Genomic DNA, 16,637 nt, shown 5'->3' with positions numbered 1-16,637 from the left:
CTAGAACTTTGGGAGCTAGAGCTAGAACTCAGAAACCTCAAATCCAATCTTGGCAGGCTGTTGGAGGAGAGCCTGCTGAAGACTCCCTGTGCGTTTGGGTTCTGACTCATGAAGCGGCTATTCTAACACCTCATGAACCAGTTTGCAAAATCAAACAATCCATGAGCCACTGCTTCAGGGGGGCAAATGAACCACCATTTTCCCAGTTTGTGGCCATCCCTAACACAGGAGCATCAGAATATTGAGTTTTATTTTCAATACCTTTCTCTAAAACCTCCAGCACAGTCAGCCTCTTTCACTATTGTGGCACACAGGAGGCTGTCCCATGGTCTCCCTTCATCTCAGCCAGCTCAGTGCATATTAGCATACAACTGAAGGTGGAATTTTTGCTAACAATGTGTGCCTCACACTTACCAACATTAACTTCTGTTGGTCACATTTGTTGCCCCTTCACCCACTCTTCCCCCAAGAGATCTTCAGCTCCACCTTGGTTCTCACCATCCTGAATAATTGTGTGTCACCTGCAACCATGGCCACCACCCCGCTCACCTCCCCTTCCAGGTCATTTATGAACAAATGAAATAGTGGTCTAAAACCCAAGCCTTGTAGGACCCCACTGCTCACTTCCCTCCATTACAGAAGCTGCCCATTTCTTCTGCTGTTTAACCAGCCTTTAATCTAAAGACCATCTGCCATCTCATCCCATGACAGCTGAGCTTACTCAGAAGTCTTTGGTCTTTCAAACCTTTGGGAAGTCCATGTCTCTTGAGCCACTGTTCCCGACATGTTTTTGTTAAGAACCAGTTTGGTGTAGTGGTTCAGTGCACGGACTCATCTTGGAGAACCGGGTTTGATTCCCCACTCCTCCACCTGTGGCTGCTGGAATGGCCTTGGGTCAGCCAGAGCTCTCGTAGTTGTCCTTGAAAGGGCAGCTGCTGTCAGAGCCCTCTCAGCACCACCTACCTCACGGAGTGTCTGGGGGGCGGGGAAGGGAAAGGAGATTGTGAGCCGCTCTGAGACTCTCCGGAGTGGAGGGTGGGATATAAATCCAATATCTTCATCTACCTCACAGGGTGTCTGTTGTGTGGGAGGAAGGTAAAGGAGATTGTGAGCTGCTCTGAGATTCGGAGTGGAGGGCGGGATATAAATGCAGTATCATCATGTTTGTTCACTTTCTCCAAGAACTCCCAAAGGCTGGTGAGGCGGGACTTCCCTTTGCAGAAGCTGTGCTCATTTCCCCTCAGCAGGCTTTGTCCCTCTATGCCCCCCCTAACAATTCTGTCTTTGATCAGTTTCTATTAATTTGCCTGGGACAGATGTTAGGCTAACGGGCCTCTTATTTCCTGTGTCCTCTCTGTACCCTCTTAAAAACCAACATTCGCTATTCCAATCTTCTGTGGCTGAATTTAATGTCAAGTTCCATATACAGTTCTACTTTCAGGGGGGTGGAATAAGAAGGGGAGACAGTGCAGTTCCTTGCAGGAGGCTGTCAGCGTGGCCTGAGGTTCCACCCCACTCGCTTGCTCCAACCTGGGAAATTCTCCTCACAGGGTTGTATCTTAATCCCACCCCCTTGTAGGGCTGAGTGACCAATCAGCTGCTTCCTTGGGGAAGAGGAACCCTATTTCCTGTGGGGAGAGATCAGTCTGATCCTGGCAAGGCTCTCAGTTCTTCCTCTGCGCGCCCCCCCCGCCCCCCTCCCCCCCGTTCCCAGCACACGTGCTCAACACATCATGTCTGAGGCAGCATTAGAAAAAGTGTTTACTCCAAAGATGCTCTTGAAGCTCCACCCACAGGGCAGAGTGCAGACACAGCCCGGCTGCGCAGGGCCCAGAGAGGGAAGGCGGTTCTTCCACCGGGGCTGAGGCTGCTGCCACCGAGGAGGGATGATTGACAGCCCCTCCCCCTTCCTTGCAGACAGCAGCACAGGCGAGGCGGGAGGTCCTCTTCTCACTTCCTCCTGTACCTGCGAAAGAACACAAGACAGCAGAGTATGATCAGGGGGCGGGGGGGGGGAGGCAGGAGGGAGGGGGGCAGTGGAAAGCAAGCGCCTCCTCACCTGGCCTTGGATTTGAAGTTGCCCCCTTTTCTCCTTGTGGCGAGGCCCAGGCGCTTGCGGTCTCCAAAGGAGGGCCTGGAAAAAGCAGAGGTCAATGTCTCCACGGCCCCACGGAAGAGGGTCCTTCCTGCAGCTCTGCTGCATCCCACAGGCAGAGGAGGGAGGGGGGAATCAGACACACACAGGAAGCCCCCTGGAAGAAGGCAAAGCAGGGCACATCGGGCACCCCACTCCCTCTCGACAGCATCCTGGGCTCATGGAGCAGCTCACCAGGACGCAACCCCCCCCCCCCCGCCCGCAGCCCCTCAGTCTATTCACCCAGCCCGATATTGCTTCAGGGCCTTTTTGCTGGTGTTGGTGAGCTCCTCATCAAACACAGATGCTTTCTTCTTTGGCTTTTTTGGACCTTTGGGGAAGAGAGAAGTCAGGCAGGGGCTGGATGGAGTCTCTGCACTCCCAGCAAGCAACAGGACCTTCCCCTAAAGCCCCCCCTCCCCATGGGCTTCGTGTTGCTGCACCCACCCCCCTTAAAACAAAACCCCCCCACCTGCAGCCGCTGTAGCTGGTGGAGCATCTTCGGGCACGGCCCTGGCCCGGGTGGGGCGGCGGCTCCTCTTTGCCAGCCGTTCGGCATACATCTGGGCCTTCAAGATCTCAAACTGGGACCGCTCCTCGGGCTGCCAAGGAAACACCACCAGGCTACCACCTCTGCTCTGCCAAGCGAAGGAGGCCTGCCCCCCATGGCAGCATTTGGCCTGCTGCCCTCCCCTCACCGTCATCTGGGCCTTCTTGTGCCTCTCCTTCATGAACTTCTCTCTCTTCCGCTTGCCCCGCAAAGCCAGGTCAAACTCCTCCAGGGCCTTGGAAACTGGGGGGAAGAGGCAAGGAGAGCAGAGGGTGGGAGGGGGAAGCCTGGGGGACGGCCACTGCCTGCCACCACGCCCCAGAAGGGATCTTACGCTTCTCCTTCTTCCTCTCTTCCTTGGTCTGAAACCAGCTGCGGCTGATGGCCCCCTCTGTTGCCTCCTGCCTGCCAGTCTCCAGTTTCCGCTTGGCAGTATTGAGCTGGGAGGGAGGGAGGGAGGAAGGGGAAAGCAGCCTCTAAGTGAAGCCCTCAGGCAGAGGAGGAAAACAACGTGGGCCACAAGTGCGAGTCCGGGTGCAGGCCGCAGGGAGGGGTGAACAGAGCAGCAACCCCCTTCGAAGTGGCCAGCAGAACTTCCCTCGGCCCTGGGCCTGAGAGAGCAGCTCTTGTGAAGCTCCCTGCAGACAGACCGCCCCCCCTCCCCCGCATCCCTCCCCTCACCTGCGCCTCCGAGTGCTGCAGCTCCCGCTCCTCCCGCTCCAGGCGCAGGACCGCATAGATGTCTACCTCCAGCTTCTCTATCTTCTCCCGGAACCGCAAGATCACATCTGGGGGGGGGAGGGAGGGAGGAGCACAGCCGACGTCACCAGGCTTGCCAAAGCCCACTTCCCCGCCAACACCACACACAGCGCCCCAGGCAAGGCGCTGACAGTGCTTATGGGCACGTGGACTGTGCCCTCAAGGCCTCCCTGGCTGGCAACAAACGTTAAGGTGCCTGCTGGTTGCCCAGGAGGATGTGGCATGACTGACCCCCCCCCCCCCGATTCCTATGGGACCTGCGAGCAGAGGGTAGCCCACAATCACACACACCCTGGGGGAGCAGCCGGGCCTTGACGGGCGCTCTGGCGGCCTTGACGATCTCCTTCAGCATCTTGCGCTCTTCTTCCCCCACCAGAGACACAGAGCGGCCTGCGCGCCCGGCCCGTGCGGTACGCCCCACACGGTGCACGTAATGTTTGGTGGTGTTCGGCATTGTGAAATTGATCACCTGAGATGACAGAGAGGAGGGGAAGGGATGAGAGGGGGGAGAAAGCAAGCCGCTGCCACAGAGAGGGAGGGGAGGCCGGTGGCTCCTGACCGTTTTGACGCCTTCGATGTCGAGGCCCCGCGCAGCAACGTCCGTGGCCACCAGCACATCAATCTGCTCATCCTTGAAGCGGCTGCAGGGGAAAGAGGCCATCAGTGGGGAGGGAGGCAGCCCTCCCTCCCGCCCTCCCTCCCTCGCCCCGCCCCTCCCACCTACCGGAGAGCCTCCAGCCGCTGGGCCTGGGAGAGGTTCCCGTGCAGCTCCCCGACCCGCAAGCCCAGCAGCCCCAGGAGGATGTGCAGGCGGTGGGCCTGCTTCTTGGTCTGCGTGAAGAGCATCACGTGGTCCGGGAACGTCCGCATCAGCAGCGCTGGAGACGAGAGGAGGGGCCCCGTCAAGAGGGAAGCCGCACCCCCAGCCAGCGTTGCCAAGATGTATCTGGGGACTTTGGGGGAGGCTGTGCCAAGCATGACTGAACTCCAGAGGGCGTTCCGGCCATCGCATTTACAGGGACCTCTGCACACCTCTGAAATGCCTTCCCTCCACTGGAAATAATGAAGGCTAGGGGCAGCTTCTTTGGGGGCTCACAGAATTGGACCCCCTGGTCCAATCCTTCTGAAACTTGGAGGGTCTTTTCAGGAGAAGCATCGGATGCTATGCTGCAAATTTGGTGCCTCTACCTCAAAAAACACCCCCCACACACAAGCACCAGATACCCGTGGGTCAATTCTCCATTATACCCTATGGGAATTGGTCTCCATAGGGAATAATGGAATGCCCAGCAGACATTTCCCTCCCCCCTCTCCCACTTTCTGGTGAGCCTAAAGCGGGGGAAGGGCCTCCAAACCAGGGGATCCCCTGCCCTGCCTGGGGATTGGCAACCTCGCCCCCAGCCTCCCAGAGCCCTCCCACTCTCCTCTCCCAAGCTCCCACCGGCTACGATGGCCTCCCGGTCCCCCTCACGATTGGGACGGATGCGGACAAACTCCTGGCGCAGAAACGGGGCGACGTCCGTGTTGCTGTTCACAAAGATCCGGACTGGGTTCTTCAGGGAGACAGACGCCAGGTCCTTCACCTGCCCGAAGAAGAAGATATTGGATTTATATCCCGCCCTAACTCCGAAGAGTCTCAGAGCGGCTCACAATCTCCTTTCCCTTCCTCCCCCACAACAGACACCCCGTGAGTGTGTGGGGCTGAGAGAACTCTCACAGCAGATGCCCTTTCAAGGACAACCTCTGCCAGAGCTATGGCTGACCCAAGAAGGCCATTCCAGCAGCTGCGAGTGGGCAATCAAACCCGGTTCTCCCAGATAAGAGTCTGCACACTTCACCACTACACCAAACTGGCTCTCCCAAGAGGGAAAGTGCGTCAGGTCTGCCCGCCGGTCCCTGTGAGACAGCAGGACACCCCTTCCTTCCCACAGAAAGATGCCAAAGGGAGAGGGAGAGAGCGCCCCCCTCCTGGTTCCACCTGCCCTCTCAGCCCCCCCCCCCCCCGCCCCGAGAAGCCAGCCAGCCTCCCTCCCTCCCTCCGTACCTCCTCCGTCATGGTGGCAGAGAAGAGCATGGTCTGGCGATGCCGCGCACACAGCCGAATGATCTCTTTCATCTGCTCCTCAAAGTATTCGTCCAGCATCCTGGGGGAGGGGAGAGGGTTGAGCGGGGGGGGGGGGGGGCAGGAGCCCCCCCACTGAGGCCCAGGAAGAGCAGCCCCTCCTTCCTCACCGGTCAGCCTCGTCCAGGATGAGGACCTCGATGCTGCTGAGGTGGAAGGAGGGGCAGTTGTGCAGGTGGTCGATCAGCCGTCCGGGAGTGGCGACGAGGATGTCGGGGCCTGCTCGCAGGGCTGCCTCCTGGCTCTTGAGGTCCAGCCCGCCTGCAACGAGACCCGTCAAGAGGCCGGAAGGCCGAGCAGCCCAGCCCAGCCCCGCCCCCCCACCAGCCCCCTTCACTCACCCACTGCCAAGCAGGTGGTGATGCTGCTGAACTGCGCCAGCTGCCTGGTGACAGAGTGCACTTGGATGCCCAGCTCTCGGGTAGGCACGAGGACCAGCACGCGCGTCACGGGGGCCTGCCGGGGCTTGTAGATCAGGCGTTCCAGGACAGGCAGGACGAAGGCTGCCGTCTTCCCTGGAAGAGACAGGCCGAGGAGCAGCTGAACCCCAAGCCCTAGGCAGCCGGGGGGGGGACCCCGCTTCCACTTGGGCCTGGCGCTCACCTGTCCCGGTAGCAGCACAAGCACAAATGTCCTTCCCCAGCAGCCCCACGGGGATGCAGGCCTTCTGGATGGGCGTGGGCTGCTTGAAGCCAAGGGCGGTGATTGCCTGCAAGGAGAAGAGGCTGCCTTATCCGAGGGGGATGCACCAGGGCCCTGGCCTGCCCAGCTCTAGAGTGGCCCTCCCCTCTTGCCCCCACTAGGCCCACCTCAGCAGGGCACAAGCAGCTGCGTCCCCAGAGGCGCCCCATGCAGCCCTCCCAATGCTCTGCAGAAAGGCCTCGCCTCGCTTTGCCCCTCCTCTCCTGCCCGTGGCTGTGCACTGCTGCTGCCTTCTTCCAGCACACCAAGCCACCCCCTCCCCAGGTCAGCCTGGCCTCCTCTGACCGGCCGCTGCTCCCAGGCAGAAGAGGGAGGGCCTTCACGGCACCCTCCGCCTGCCCCTTTGAACTGGGGCCCTTCCGTGAGCAAAGCAGGTGCCGTCCCCCACTGAACCACTGCTCTCCTGCAGCGCCCCTCTGGCCTCCCAACCACCCTCCTTCCTGAGAAAGAGGGCGTGGCCAGCAAGCCTCCCTGACGGACACTCGCAGCACTGTGGCACGGCCGGCTCTCAAGCGGGGAGGCAGCCAGGGTGAGCCGCGTCCCCTTCCTGCCTCAAACCAACCAACCCGCCAGACCTTCCAAGACTCAGGAAACCACCTGGCAGATGGCAGCTGCCCCCCCCCCCCGCAAGGGTGAGCAGACCACCGCCAAGCAGTGCCTGTGTGCAAAAGCAGGCTCAAGTCCTCCCAGGGCTGCTGCCACCAGAAGGGACAGGGAGGCAGATCAACCCAGGGAGGGAGAGGGGGGGAGGAGGCAAAGACTCCAGAGAGTGAGGCCACAGGAGAGAAAAGGGCCTTGGCAGGCCACCTGGGCCGGATGCAGCCGCAAGTGTTTGGCCGTGTCTCTTCCTTCCTCCTGTCGCAGCACCTCCCCCAGACCCGCTAGCCATTCCCACACGCCAAAGGGGCTTCTCCTTCCTACTGCTGTTCATGGAAGACGCGGGAGCAGCATGAGGGGAAGTGACAATCCTCCCCCGCCCCATTCCACCTGCCGGAGTCCTCTGTGGGACCCGGCCCAGTTGTCAGAAGACTACATTTTCACATGCTCAAAAACCCAGGAAGTTCCAGCCTGGATCTTGGAGGAAATGCCTTGAGCAGCCCCCACGTGGCTTCCATGTTTCTATCTAGTCAATAACCGTGAAGTCAAACAAGCAGGCAACTTCACAGAAGAGGTCTCTGAACTCCAGAAAACCCAGACAAGTCCCTGGGGGGGGGGGGTCACGGCTTTGGGGAGCACAGAGGCCTTCAGTGGAGACAGCTCCGCTCTCCGCCCCACACCCACTCCTCCCGTTCTTGGCTTCCACTGAAAGGACTCGCCTTCAGCAAGGGGCGCGAGAGGTTCATGTCTTGGAATCCCAGGCTGTCATCGTACTGCGACGCGTCTTCACCAAAGACGAGCTCCACTTCCTGGAAAGCAGGATCCTAGAAAGAGAGAGAGCTGGCTGTGCTGTGCTGTGCTGGCGGGAGGGGCTCTTCCCCTCCTGGCAGCAGCCCTGGGCTTCCCAAACTCACCTCTTCTCCCCCTCCTTTCCGCTTCTGCTTCCCCTTCACCTTGAGCGTATCTGCCAAGGAACAAAAGCCAAACATCAGATCTTCAGGGCACCGGATGCGGCTCAAGAGCTCAGTCAGGGGCACCTTCAGGGAGTGATTTAGGACTCGATCGTCCCTGGATTAACTCCAGTGACTGTGTGTGGAAATGCTCTTTGAAGGCGTGACAAACTGGCTTTGATTTGGGAAGCCTGCCCAAAACTCACTTTTCAGCCTTCACGGCTCCACTGCATAATGACCACATTTCCCAATTCCTGCTGCAACAAAACCTGATCTGTTCAATTCCTCATGCCACACACATATCTCAGAGCCAGTTCTGTCTCGGAAGACACATTCCCCCCACCCACACAAGGGGGAATCTGCTTCTTTCACAACATGGTTTTTATAAGCACTAAAAAAATCTGCCACCTGATCTAATCAATCAAAACCAATTTAACATTGCACATCTACAAAGAAATAAACACCACGGATTTTAACAGGAACTACTTCTAAGCAAGTAGAATCATAGAGTTGGTGGGGACCTCCAGGGACATCTAGTCCAGTGGTCCCCAACCTTTTTGGCACCAGGGCTGGCCCGCCAACCGTGGCCCCAGGGCCGGCAGGGTTGGGGCACCCAATTCAGCCCCCCCTGCCCCCCCACAGCCTCCTCCTCCCTCCTTTGTCACCCCCCCACAGCCACCTCCTCCCCGTTTTCACCATTTTAAGGCCGGGGAAGGGGCCGTGAAGCGCCTCCCTGGTTGACCCCCCCCAGTCAATCAGCTGATTGGCGGGAAAACCGCAGCAGTGGCGAACCAGCTGCCCTTGCCTCCTTCCCTTCCCCGGCCTTAAAATGGTGAAAACGAGGGGGGGGGGCGCTACAAACAAGCCGCGGCCCGGGGGTTGGGAACCCCTGATCTAGTCCAACTCCCTGCACAATGCAGGAAATTCACAAGTACTCCCCACCCCCCATACATGCACCCAGTGGTCTCTGCTCCCAGCAGAAAAAACTCCCAGGAATCCTGGCAAAACCGGCCTGGAGAAAAACTGCTGCCTGAATCCAAAGTGTCAAACAGCATTTCCCTGGGCATGTAAAGAAGAGGCCACAAGAACGAAGCCCTGGTGCGACCTTCCCTGTCCTTCTCATGTTCTACCTAAGTTCACAGAATCAGCGTTACTGTCAGATGGCCATCTAGCCTCTGTTGAAGAACCTCCAAGGAAGGAGAGGAAAGCCCACCACCTCCTGAGTTGGAAGGGACCTCCAGGGTCGTCTAGTCCAACCCCCTGCACAATGCAGGGAACTCACAAACACCTCCCCCTAAATTCACAGGACCTTCATTGCTGTCAGGTGGCCATCTAGCCTCTGTTGAAGAACCTCCAAGGAAGGAGAGGAGAGCCCACCACCTCCTGAGTTGGAAGGGACCTCCAGGGTCGTCTAGTCCAACCCCCTGCACAATGCAGGGAACTCACAAACACCTCCCCCTAAATTCACAGGACCTTCATTGCTGTCAGGTGGCCATCTAGCCTCTGTTGAAGAACCTCCAAGGAAGGAGAGCCCACCACCTCCTGAGTTGGAAGGGACCTCCAGGGTCGTCTAGTCCAGCCCCCTGCACAAGGCAGGAAACTCACAAACACCTCCCCCTAAATTCACAGGACCTTCATTGCTGTCAGGTGGCCATCTAGCCTCTGTTGAAGAACCTCCAAGGAAGGAGAGGAGAGCCCACCACCTCCTGAGTTGGAAGGGACCTCCAGGGTCGTCTAGTCCAACCCCCTGCACAATGCAGGGAACTCACAAACCCCTCCCCCTAAATTCACAGGATCCTCATTGCTGTCAGATGGCCATCCAGCCTCTGTTTCAAAACCTCCAAGGAAGGAGAGCCCACCACCTCCTGAGGAGGAAGCCTGATCCACTGATGAACCGCTCTAATGGTCAGGAATCCTGGAGTTGGAAGGCACCTCCAGGGTCATCTAATCCAACCCCCTGCACAATGCAGGAAACTCACAAACACCTCCCCCTAAAGTCACAGGATCCTCATTGCTGTCAGGTGGCCATCCAGCCTCTATTTAAAAACTTCCAAAGGAGGAGAGCCCACCACCTCCCGAGGAGGAAGCCTGTTCCACTGAAGAATTGCTCTGACAGTCAGGAAGTTCTTCCTAACGTTGAGTCAAAATCTCTTAATTTCAACCCACTGGTCCTGGTCTGCCCTTCTGGGGCAACAAAAAACAACTCTGCACCATCCTCTATGTGACAGCCTTTCAAGGACCTGAAGATGATGATCATATCACCTCTCAGTCGTCTCCTCTCCAGGCTAAACATGCCCAGCTCCTTCAGTTCTTCCTTGTAGAACTTGGTCTCCAGACCCCCTCACCATCTGCCCTCCTCTGGACCTGTTCCAGCTTGTCTATAGCCTTCTTCAAATTGTGGTGCCCAAAACTGAACACAAAACACAGGTGACATCTAACCACAGCAGAGTAAAGTGATACCGTCACTTTGCCTGACAGGGACACAGTACTTCTGTTGATACAGGCCAAAATCGCATTTGGCTCTTTAGCTACAGCATCACGGAGCTGAGCTATGTTCAGTGTATGGTCCACTATGATACCTAGATCCTTTTCACACAAATTACTGCAAGACAAGTCTCCCCCATCCTCTAATGGTGCACTGGATTTTTCCTACCTAAATGCAGAACTTTACATTTATCCCCATTAAAATTCATTCTATTTGTTTTAACCCAGCTTCCCAGCCTGTCAAGATCAGCCTGAAGAGCCTGGTGCACATTCTGGCTCTAGGAGAAGTTCTTTGGAGGGCAACCCCCATCACGTCTCCTCAGAACGTGCTTCCTCCAAGGCAAGGAAGGAGTCTTTCGGGCTGCAGCTCCAACCTCTGCTGAGAAGCAGAAACAGAAAGAGCTCTTAGAATCACAAAGATTAACACACATCATGAAGTATATCAGGCTTGATCACATTACGAGAAAACAAGAGTCACTGGAAAGGACAAAAATGCTAGAAAATGAATGAAACTTGGCACAGGGAAGTCGCCACCCACTTGGCTGAGATGGCACGCAAGCAACGCAGCACACCCCCACAGCCTCCTCACTCCTTCACCTTGTTGCTGCTAGTCTGCTCCAGGCAAGAGCACGTTATAGAGGGACACGAGCTCAGAAGCTGGAAAGAAATCTTACAAGAAGAAACGCTTTCAAACAGAAGGAAGAAGTCCAAAAATAAGACACTGCCTCTCTCTTTCTGCCTCTAGTTCCGTACTAAACCACACTTCTTTTTAAGGGGAAGGGGGGAAGACAGAAGTTCCCAAAAATGGAAATCAGCATTGCTAGCATGGAGATCCTGTCTTCACAAAGCCCACCACCCACGGAAGCCACCCCTGCTTTTCCCCAAAAGCGAATCAAACAAACGACAGATTTAAGCTGTGATTACCTCCCTGCAGCGGGTGCAACTGGCAGAGGTGAGCTCAGAGCCTGGGCCATTTCCCAGAATGCAGGGAGCCTTTCGGCTTTAGTCCCCTTGCCAGCTTTGTGCCCTACAACTACATCCGTTGGGACCTGGTGCCTGCAAACACGAAAGTCTTTGAAGAAGCCCCACTGAAACCATGTGTCGCACTCACACAGTATTTTCCCTTCAGTTGCAAGCACAATAAAGGACTCCCCAAGAGAACGTAGAAGGGGTGGGTGGAGGGGTGGCCTCTAAGGGGGCAGGGGGGAGGACATGTGAATGGTTCTGCATGCAAATTACTCCAGAGTGGGAGCAGATAAAACAGCAATTAGAAAAGCCAGTGAAACAGCAAAAAAAAAAACTGAACTGAGAGCTGATCAAGCATAATTAAAAATAAACCCAACAGAAATGCAAAGCAAACTCAGGAGACAACGCAGGACCGTAAATATATCATAAAGCAGAACAGCTGTGAAAGTGGGGTGCAGCCAGCCACAAGCATGGTATCAAATGTGTTATAATTCATGCTAATGTTTCCCTGAAGAGTTTGTTGTTGAGGCCTCCTCCTTCAATTTATGGATCGCCCCATATCTACACCAACATTTTCGTTTCATTTATTATGCCAGGTTAGCACAGCTTCAGTTTCTTTCTAGACTGAAAATCAGTGTATCTGAACAACAAACTATTTCTGTTGCAACAACCAAGACGCGCTGCTCCTCCTTTAGAACTGGTGAGCACAGAAGCCTGGCACATAACATGGCAGAAGGCTGCATCAGAATATACCTGCCCAAAGAGAACGCACGGAAATCACCTGGGCCAGAGTCACTCAACACGCCCAGCTATGTGGAAGGGCTGCAGGGGCCTTGCCCTTCCTCTGCAATTCCTTCCTCTGCAATTCAAACTGTGCTGGCGAATCAGCAGGAGCAGCTGCCGGCCTCCGGGACCAATTTAAAGTCCCGCCAACCAGCTGTTCAGGGAGCATTCCTACTACCCCTCTCATGCGATTTGAATGGGGGGGGGGGTGGCAGCCAAGGCCTTCCCTTCAGGGCTGCCGCCTCCCTCCCCTGCCATTCGAATTGACCAGAGAAGCGGCAGGAGATGCCCCCGACTTCCATGTGTGAGTTCAAGGTTCTTTAAATCGCTCCTGGAGATCGGCGGCTGTTTCTGCAGCTCCGCTGGCATTATATGAATGGTGGGAGAGGGAGGAGGTGGCCAGACTACAGCAGCAGCAGCCCTAGGGAGAGGGGGGGAGGGGGGGATTGTGGGGGGGGAGGTGGCAGCCTGAGGTCTTCCCTCCCTGCCTCCACAGCAGCTGGAGGGTCACCCTGGCTCCTTGGCCATTCAAATTGCGAGGAGGGGGGGGCAGAAGCAGCTGCCAACTTTGGTGGGGTCTTTAAATCACACCTGGAGGGTGCAGGCTGCTCCTGCCACCCCTCCCATGCCAACTGAATGGCTGGGGAGGCCGGGCAGCTCTAAGCCATGGTGGGGACGGGGGGAAGGAAGGTCAGGTGGGTGGGTGAGTGGCTAGTAGGGATTTTTTTTCTTTTAGGTGGAGTGCACTTTTTAAAAATTCAGGTGCCCCGAGTTTTTAAAAAGCCCCCCCCCCCAAAAAAAAAATAAATAGAATTTTGGCTACGGCCCTGACACTTACTCTTTGCTTCCCTATGGTCGCAGTATTTAGTCCTAGTTACCTGCTGTTGAAAAGATTCCCTCCTCTGCAGAGGAGTAGCCTTCTTCCTCCTCCTCCTCCTCCTCCTCGCTGTCTTCAAGGCTTGCCTTATCCTCGGCCTCATGCGCAGTCTCTTTGGCATCTCCGTTTGCTGTTTCTTGTTTTGTCCGCTTCTCCTATGACAGATACCACAAGCTCAACCATGGACTTCAGAAGCGGCAGGTCAACATCCCCTTCTTTGCTGCATGTTTCACCCTCACTTTCTCCCTCCCTCCCTCCCATTATCTTCCCCCAGGCACTTTCTGTCCCCCACCCCCTTCCTTTCCTGAAGATATGGGAGCCTGGCTCAGCCTCCTGAGGCAGTCATTTTGTAGCAGCTTAAAGCACCAGATCTAATATTCTGTGTATCACTTCAGGCTGCTGCACGAAGCTGAGCCAAGCCTATTATGTTGCTAATCAGGAGACCCACCTTTTAGACCAGGATAACTGATATTCTGGACAACCAACACTGAGTCTCAGTAAAAGAAAGAGGAGAAATAAAACTGAACACAGTTTGAGTCTGGGGAGAAGCTTTTACACAAACACACCCAAAAGCTTATGCCCACAGTTAAGCTTTGTTGGGGCAAGGGGACTCCAGCTTTGTCGCGTTGCTTCAGACCAACGTGGCTACCCATCCGAATCTATCAAGAAGTGTCTCTAAGTGCAGTCTGGCTGCTCTGTGATCCACTATGTACCGGTAATCCCCTTTCCCTCCAAGGGAAGTAGCAGAGATGCAGATAAGCCAGGTCAATAAGCAGAAAGGAAGAAATTGGAAATCAGCTGCTTTGGTGTTCACTAAACTTTTTGTGGTGTTTTTGCAAACTGCTGTAAAGCAGAGAGAGAGAGATGAAACAGATAGAACCCAAAGGAGAGTTGGAAGGGACCTCCAGGGTCATACAGTGCAACCCCCTGCACAATGCAGACACATGGCGCCCTAGGCAGACTCGCTGCCTGGCGCCCCCTGCTCCCCCCTCCCCCCTCCCTCCAGACCCTTTCCCACCCCCACCCCCCGTGCCAATTTCAATGCCAGAACCGGCTCTAGCGTCACGTTCCGGCTCTCTAGAGCACACCCCCTCCCCGGCCGAACACTGAAATTGCGGGTAAAATGGTGTTGCGAGGCCAGGCTGTGCTCACCCTCCCTCAGGTAGAGTGTCCTGAAAGGGCGACCCCCACTGCCTCCTCTGCCATCCAGGGAGGTGGGAGCCGCAGGGGGTAGGTGAAGGGAGGGGCGTGTGGTGAGGGCTGGGAGAAAGGCAAACTAGGTGCTTGCCTGGGGCACTGGGAAGGGGGTGGGAAGCCCAATTTTGTGACCCCACCCTCCCGGCACCCTAGGCAGCCACCTAGATTGCCTAGTGGGAGGGCAAAGCCCTGAATGCAGGAAACTCACAAACCCCTCCTCCTAAATTCACAGGATCTTCGTTGCTGCCAGGTGGCCATCCAGCCTCTGTTGAAAAGCCTCTCTTTAGAAAGGTCCCCAAAGAGCTCCTATTTGCAGGGCCTGGCTAAAGCCCGGCGAGAGGAGGAGGCCTGGTGGTCCCAGAAGGGGTCTGGGTAAAAGTCGGATCTACATGGATCTTCATGAATTCATGTGATTTTTACGTTGAAATGAAATCAAACCACTATTATTCTGTAGATCCTGTCTTAGACTATAGGCAGGACCACAAAAATCATGCCTCCATGGATCCGTTGCGCCTCATGAGAGCAAAAACAGGGTTCCAAAGCACAGATCCTAATGAATTCATATGATTTTTATGGTGAAATGAAATGAAACCACCATCATGCTGTGGATCCTGTCTTAGACTATAGGTAACACCAGAAAAATCATACCTCCAGGAATCTGTGGTGCCACAACAGTGGAAAAACATGTTCCAAACCACGGATCGTGATTTTTGCCCTCAAGCCAACCATCCAATCACATATTATGCTCCTTGGCAGAGCTTGCAATACAGAAATCATGGATCCACGACTTCGTGGCAGAACCATGTACCAAAAACTTGGTATTCAACCATGGATCCTCTTGGATCCTCATGATTTTTGCTTTGGATCCCCCCACCCTCACCATCCAATCACAAATCATGTCCATGGCAGAGCTTGCACCACAGAAATCATGGATCCACGGCTTCGTGGCAGCACCATGGACCAACAACTTGGTTTTGAACCACGGATCCTCATGATTTTTGCCTTGGATCCCCCCAAGCTCACCATCCTATTTCATATCGTGTCCATGGGCAGAGTTTGCACCCCAGAAATCATGGATCCACAGCTTTGGGGCAGCACCATGGACCAAAGAAGTTGGATTTGTACCACGGATTCTCATGGATCCTCATGATTTTTCCTTTGAGGCACCCCAATATCCCCATCCAATCACATTTTGTGTCCTTGGGCTGAGCTTGCACCCCAGAAATCCACGGCTTTATGGCAGCACTATGGCGCCAACCCATGGTTCTGAAGCGTAGATCCTCAGGATTTCTATATTGGGTCGTACCAGCGTCAGACCAAATCGCATGGCAGTACCATGGACCAAGAAATTGGTTTTGCACCATGGATCCTCATGCGTTTACACACCGGAAATCATGGATGCTTGGCATCGTGGCAACATCATGGAGCGAAAACATGGCTTTGAAGCACATATCCTCATGGATCCTCATGATATCTGCATTGGATCATCCCATCACAGTAGACCTTTATTCCTGACATTTTACACCACGGGTGGCCAACAGTAGCTCTTCAGAAGTTTTCTTTGCCTACAACTCCCATCAGCCCCAGCCAGCATGGCTGATGGCTGGGGCTGATGGGACTTGTAGGCAAAGAAAACTTCTGAAGAGCTACTGTTGGCCCCCCCTGTTCTAGAGTAAAATCATAGAATTGTATAGAATCATAGAATCCTAGAGTTGGAAGGGACCCTCCAGAGTCATCTAGTCCAACCCCCTGCCCAATGCAGGAAACTCACAAAGACCTCCCCCTAAATTCACAGGATCTTCGTTGCTGTCAAGGGCCATGCAGCCTCTCTTTAGAAAGGCCCCCAAAGGGTGGTCCCAGCAGCAGCAGCAGCAGCTCTCACCTGCGCCCTCCTCGTCCTCCTGACGCGTGCGATCTTCTCGTCGAGGCTGGTGGCGGAGGCGGCCTTCCTCTTCTACGGGGGGGGAAGCAGAGACACCGAGGGGGGTGGCTGCAGGGGGGGAGGACGGGGGCCCCGCCCACGGGAGGGAGGGAGGGGGGAGGGGCCCCACCTGGCTGCGCAGCTGGCCCAGCGCCTCCGCCCAAGTCCCTCCGCCCGGCCCGGCGGCCTCCTGCTCGGCGAACACGAACCCCGCCGCGAAGTCTCCTGCTCTGCTCCGGCCCCGGCCGGGCCCCGCCGACGCCTCCTCCTGCGGGAGGGAGACAAGAGGGAGGGAGTGAGGCTGCTGCCCCCCTGCCCTGCCCGCCCGCCCTCCCCGGGGTCCCGCCCGCCGCCCACCTCCTCCTGCTCCGAGTCCGTCTCCTCCTCCTCCTCCCGCGGGGGGTCTCCGCCGGCCCCGACGGGCAGCAGCTGCAGGGCGGCCATGCCTCCTTCGCCCAGGCACCCGGAACTGCGTCACCAAGGGCGGGCGGAAGCGCGGGGCGAGGGCGGCGCAGGCGCGCGGAGAGGGAGGGAAGCCACGCCCCGGGGGCGGGCGGGGGCGGGGCTGGCGGGGAAGTGGAAAGCGAAAGTGGCG

The 16,637-nt window shown here is 56.3% G+C and overlaps 2 protein-coding genes across 2 annotated transcripts in view; both read right to left on the bottom strand.

Annotated features, from left to right (window-relative positions):
- Nucleotides 1-16,637, bottom strand: part of ELMO2 (engulfment and cell motility 2) — a 48,127-nt gene that overhangs the window by 23,011 nt on the left and 8,479 nt on the right. The window lies entirely within an intron of this gene.
- DDX27 (DEAD-box helicase 27) lies at nt 1,744-16,494 on the bottom strand. The gene is made up of 21 exons (XM_060233503.1): nt 16,400-16,494; nt 16,173-16,310; nt 16,004-16,075; nt 12,926-13,079; nt 7,779-7,828; nt 7,584-7,688; nt 6,169-6,274; nt 5,907-6,080; nt 5,676-5,826; nt 5,488-5,587; nt 4,885-5,026; nt 4,168-4,321; nt 4,003-4,084; nt 3,735-3,912; nt 3,366-3,472; nt 3,019-3,124; nt 2,833-2,927; nt 2,607-2,736; nt 2,378-2,465; nt 2,060-2,134; nt 1,744-1,966 (listed from the first exon to the last, which is right to left on the bottom strand). Exons 1-21 carry the CDS (start codon nt 16,484-16,486, stop codon nt 1,951-1,953), a joined length of 2,310 nt encoding a protein of 769 aa, XP_060089486.1. The 5' UTR covers nt 16,487-16,494; the 3' UTR covers nt 1,744-1,950.

Source organism: Heteronotia binoei, chromosome 2 (assembly GCF_032191835.1).
Source record: "Heteronotia binoei isolate CCM8104 ecotype False Entrance Well chromosome 2, APGP_CSIRO_Hbin_v1, whole genome shotgun sequence".
Lineage (NCBI taxonomy): Eukaryota > Metazoa > Chordata > Lepidosauria > Squamata > Gekkonidae > Heteronotia > Heteronotia binoei.
This window is presented reverse-complemented; position numbering and strand designations above follow the sequence as displayed.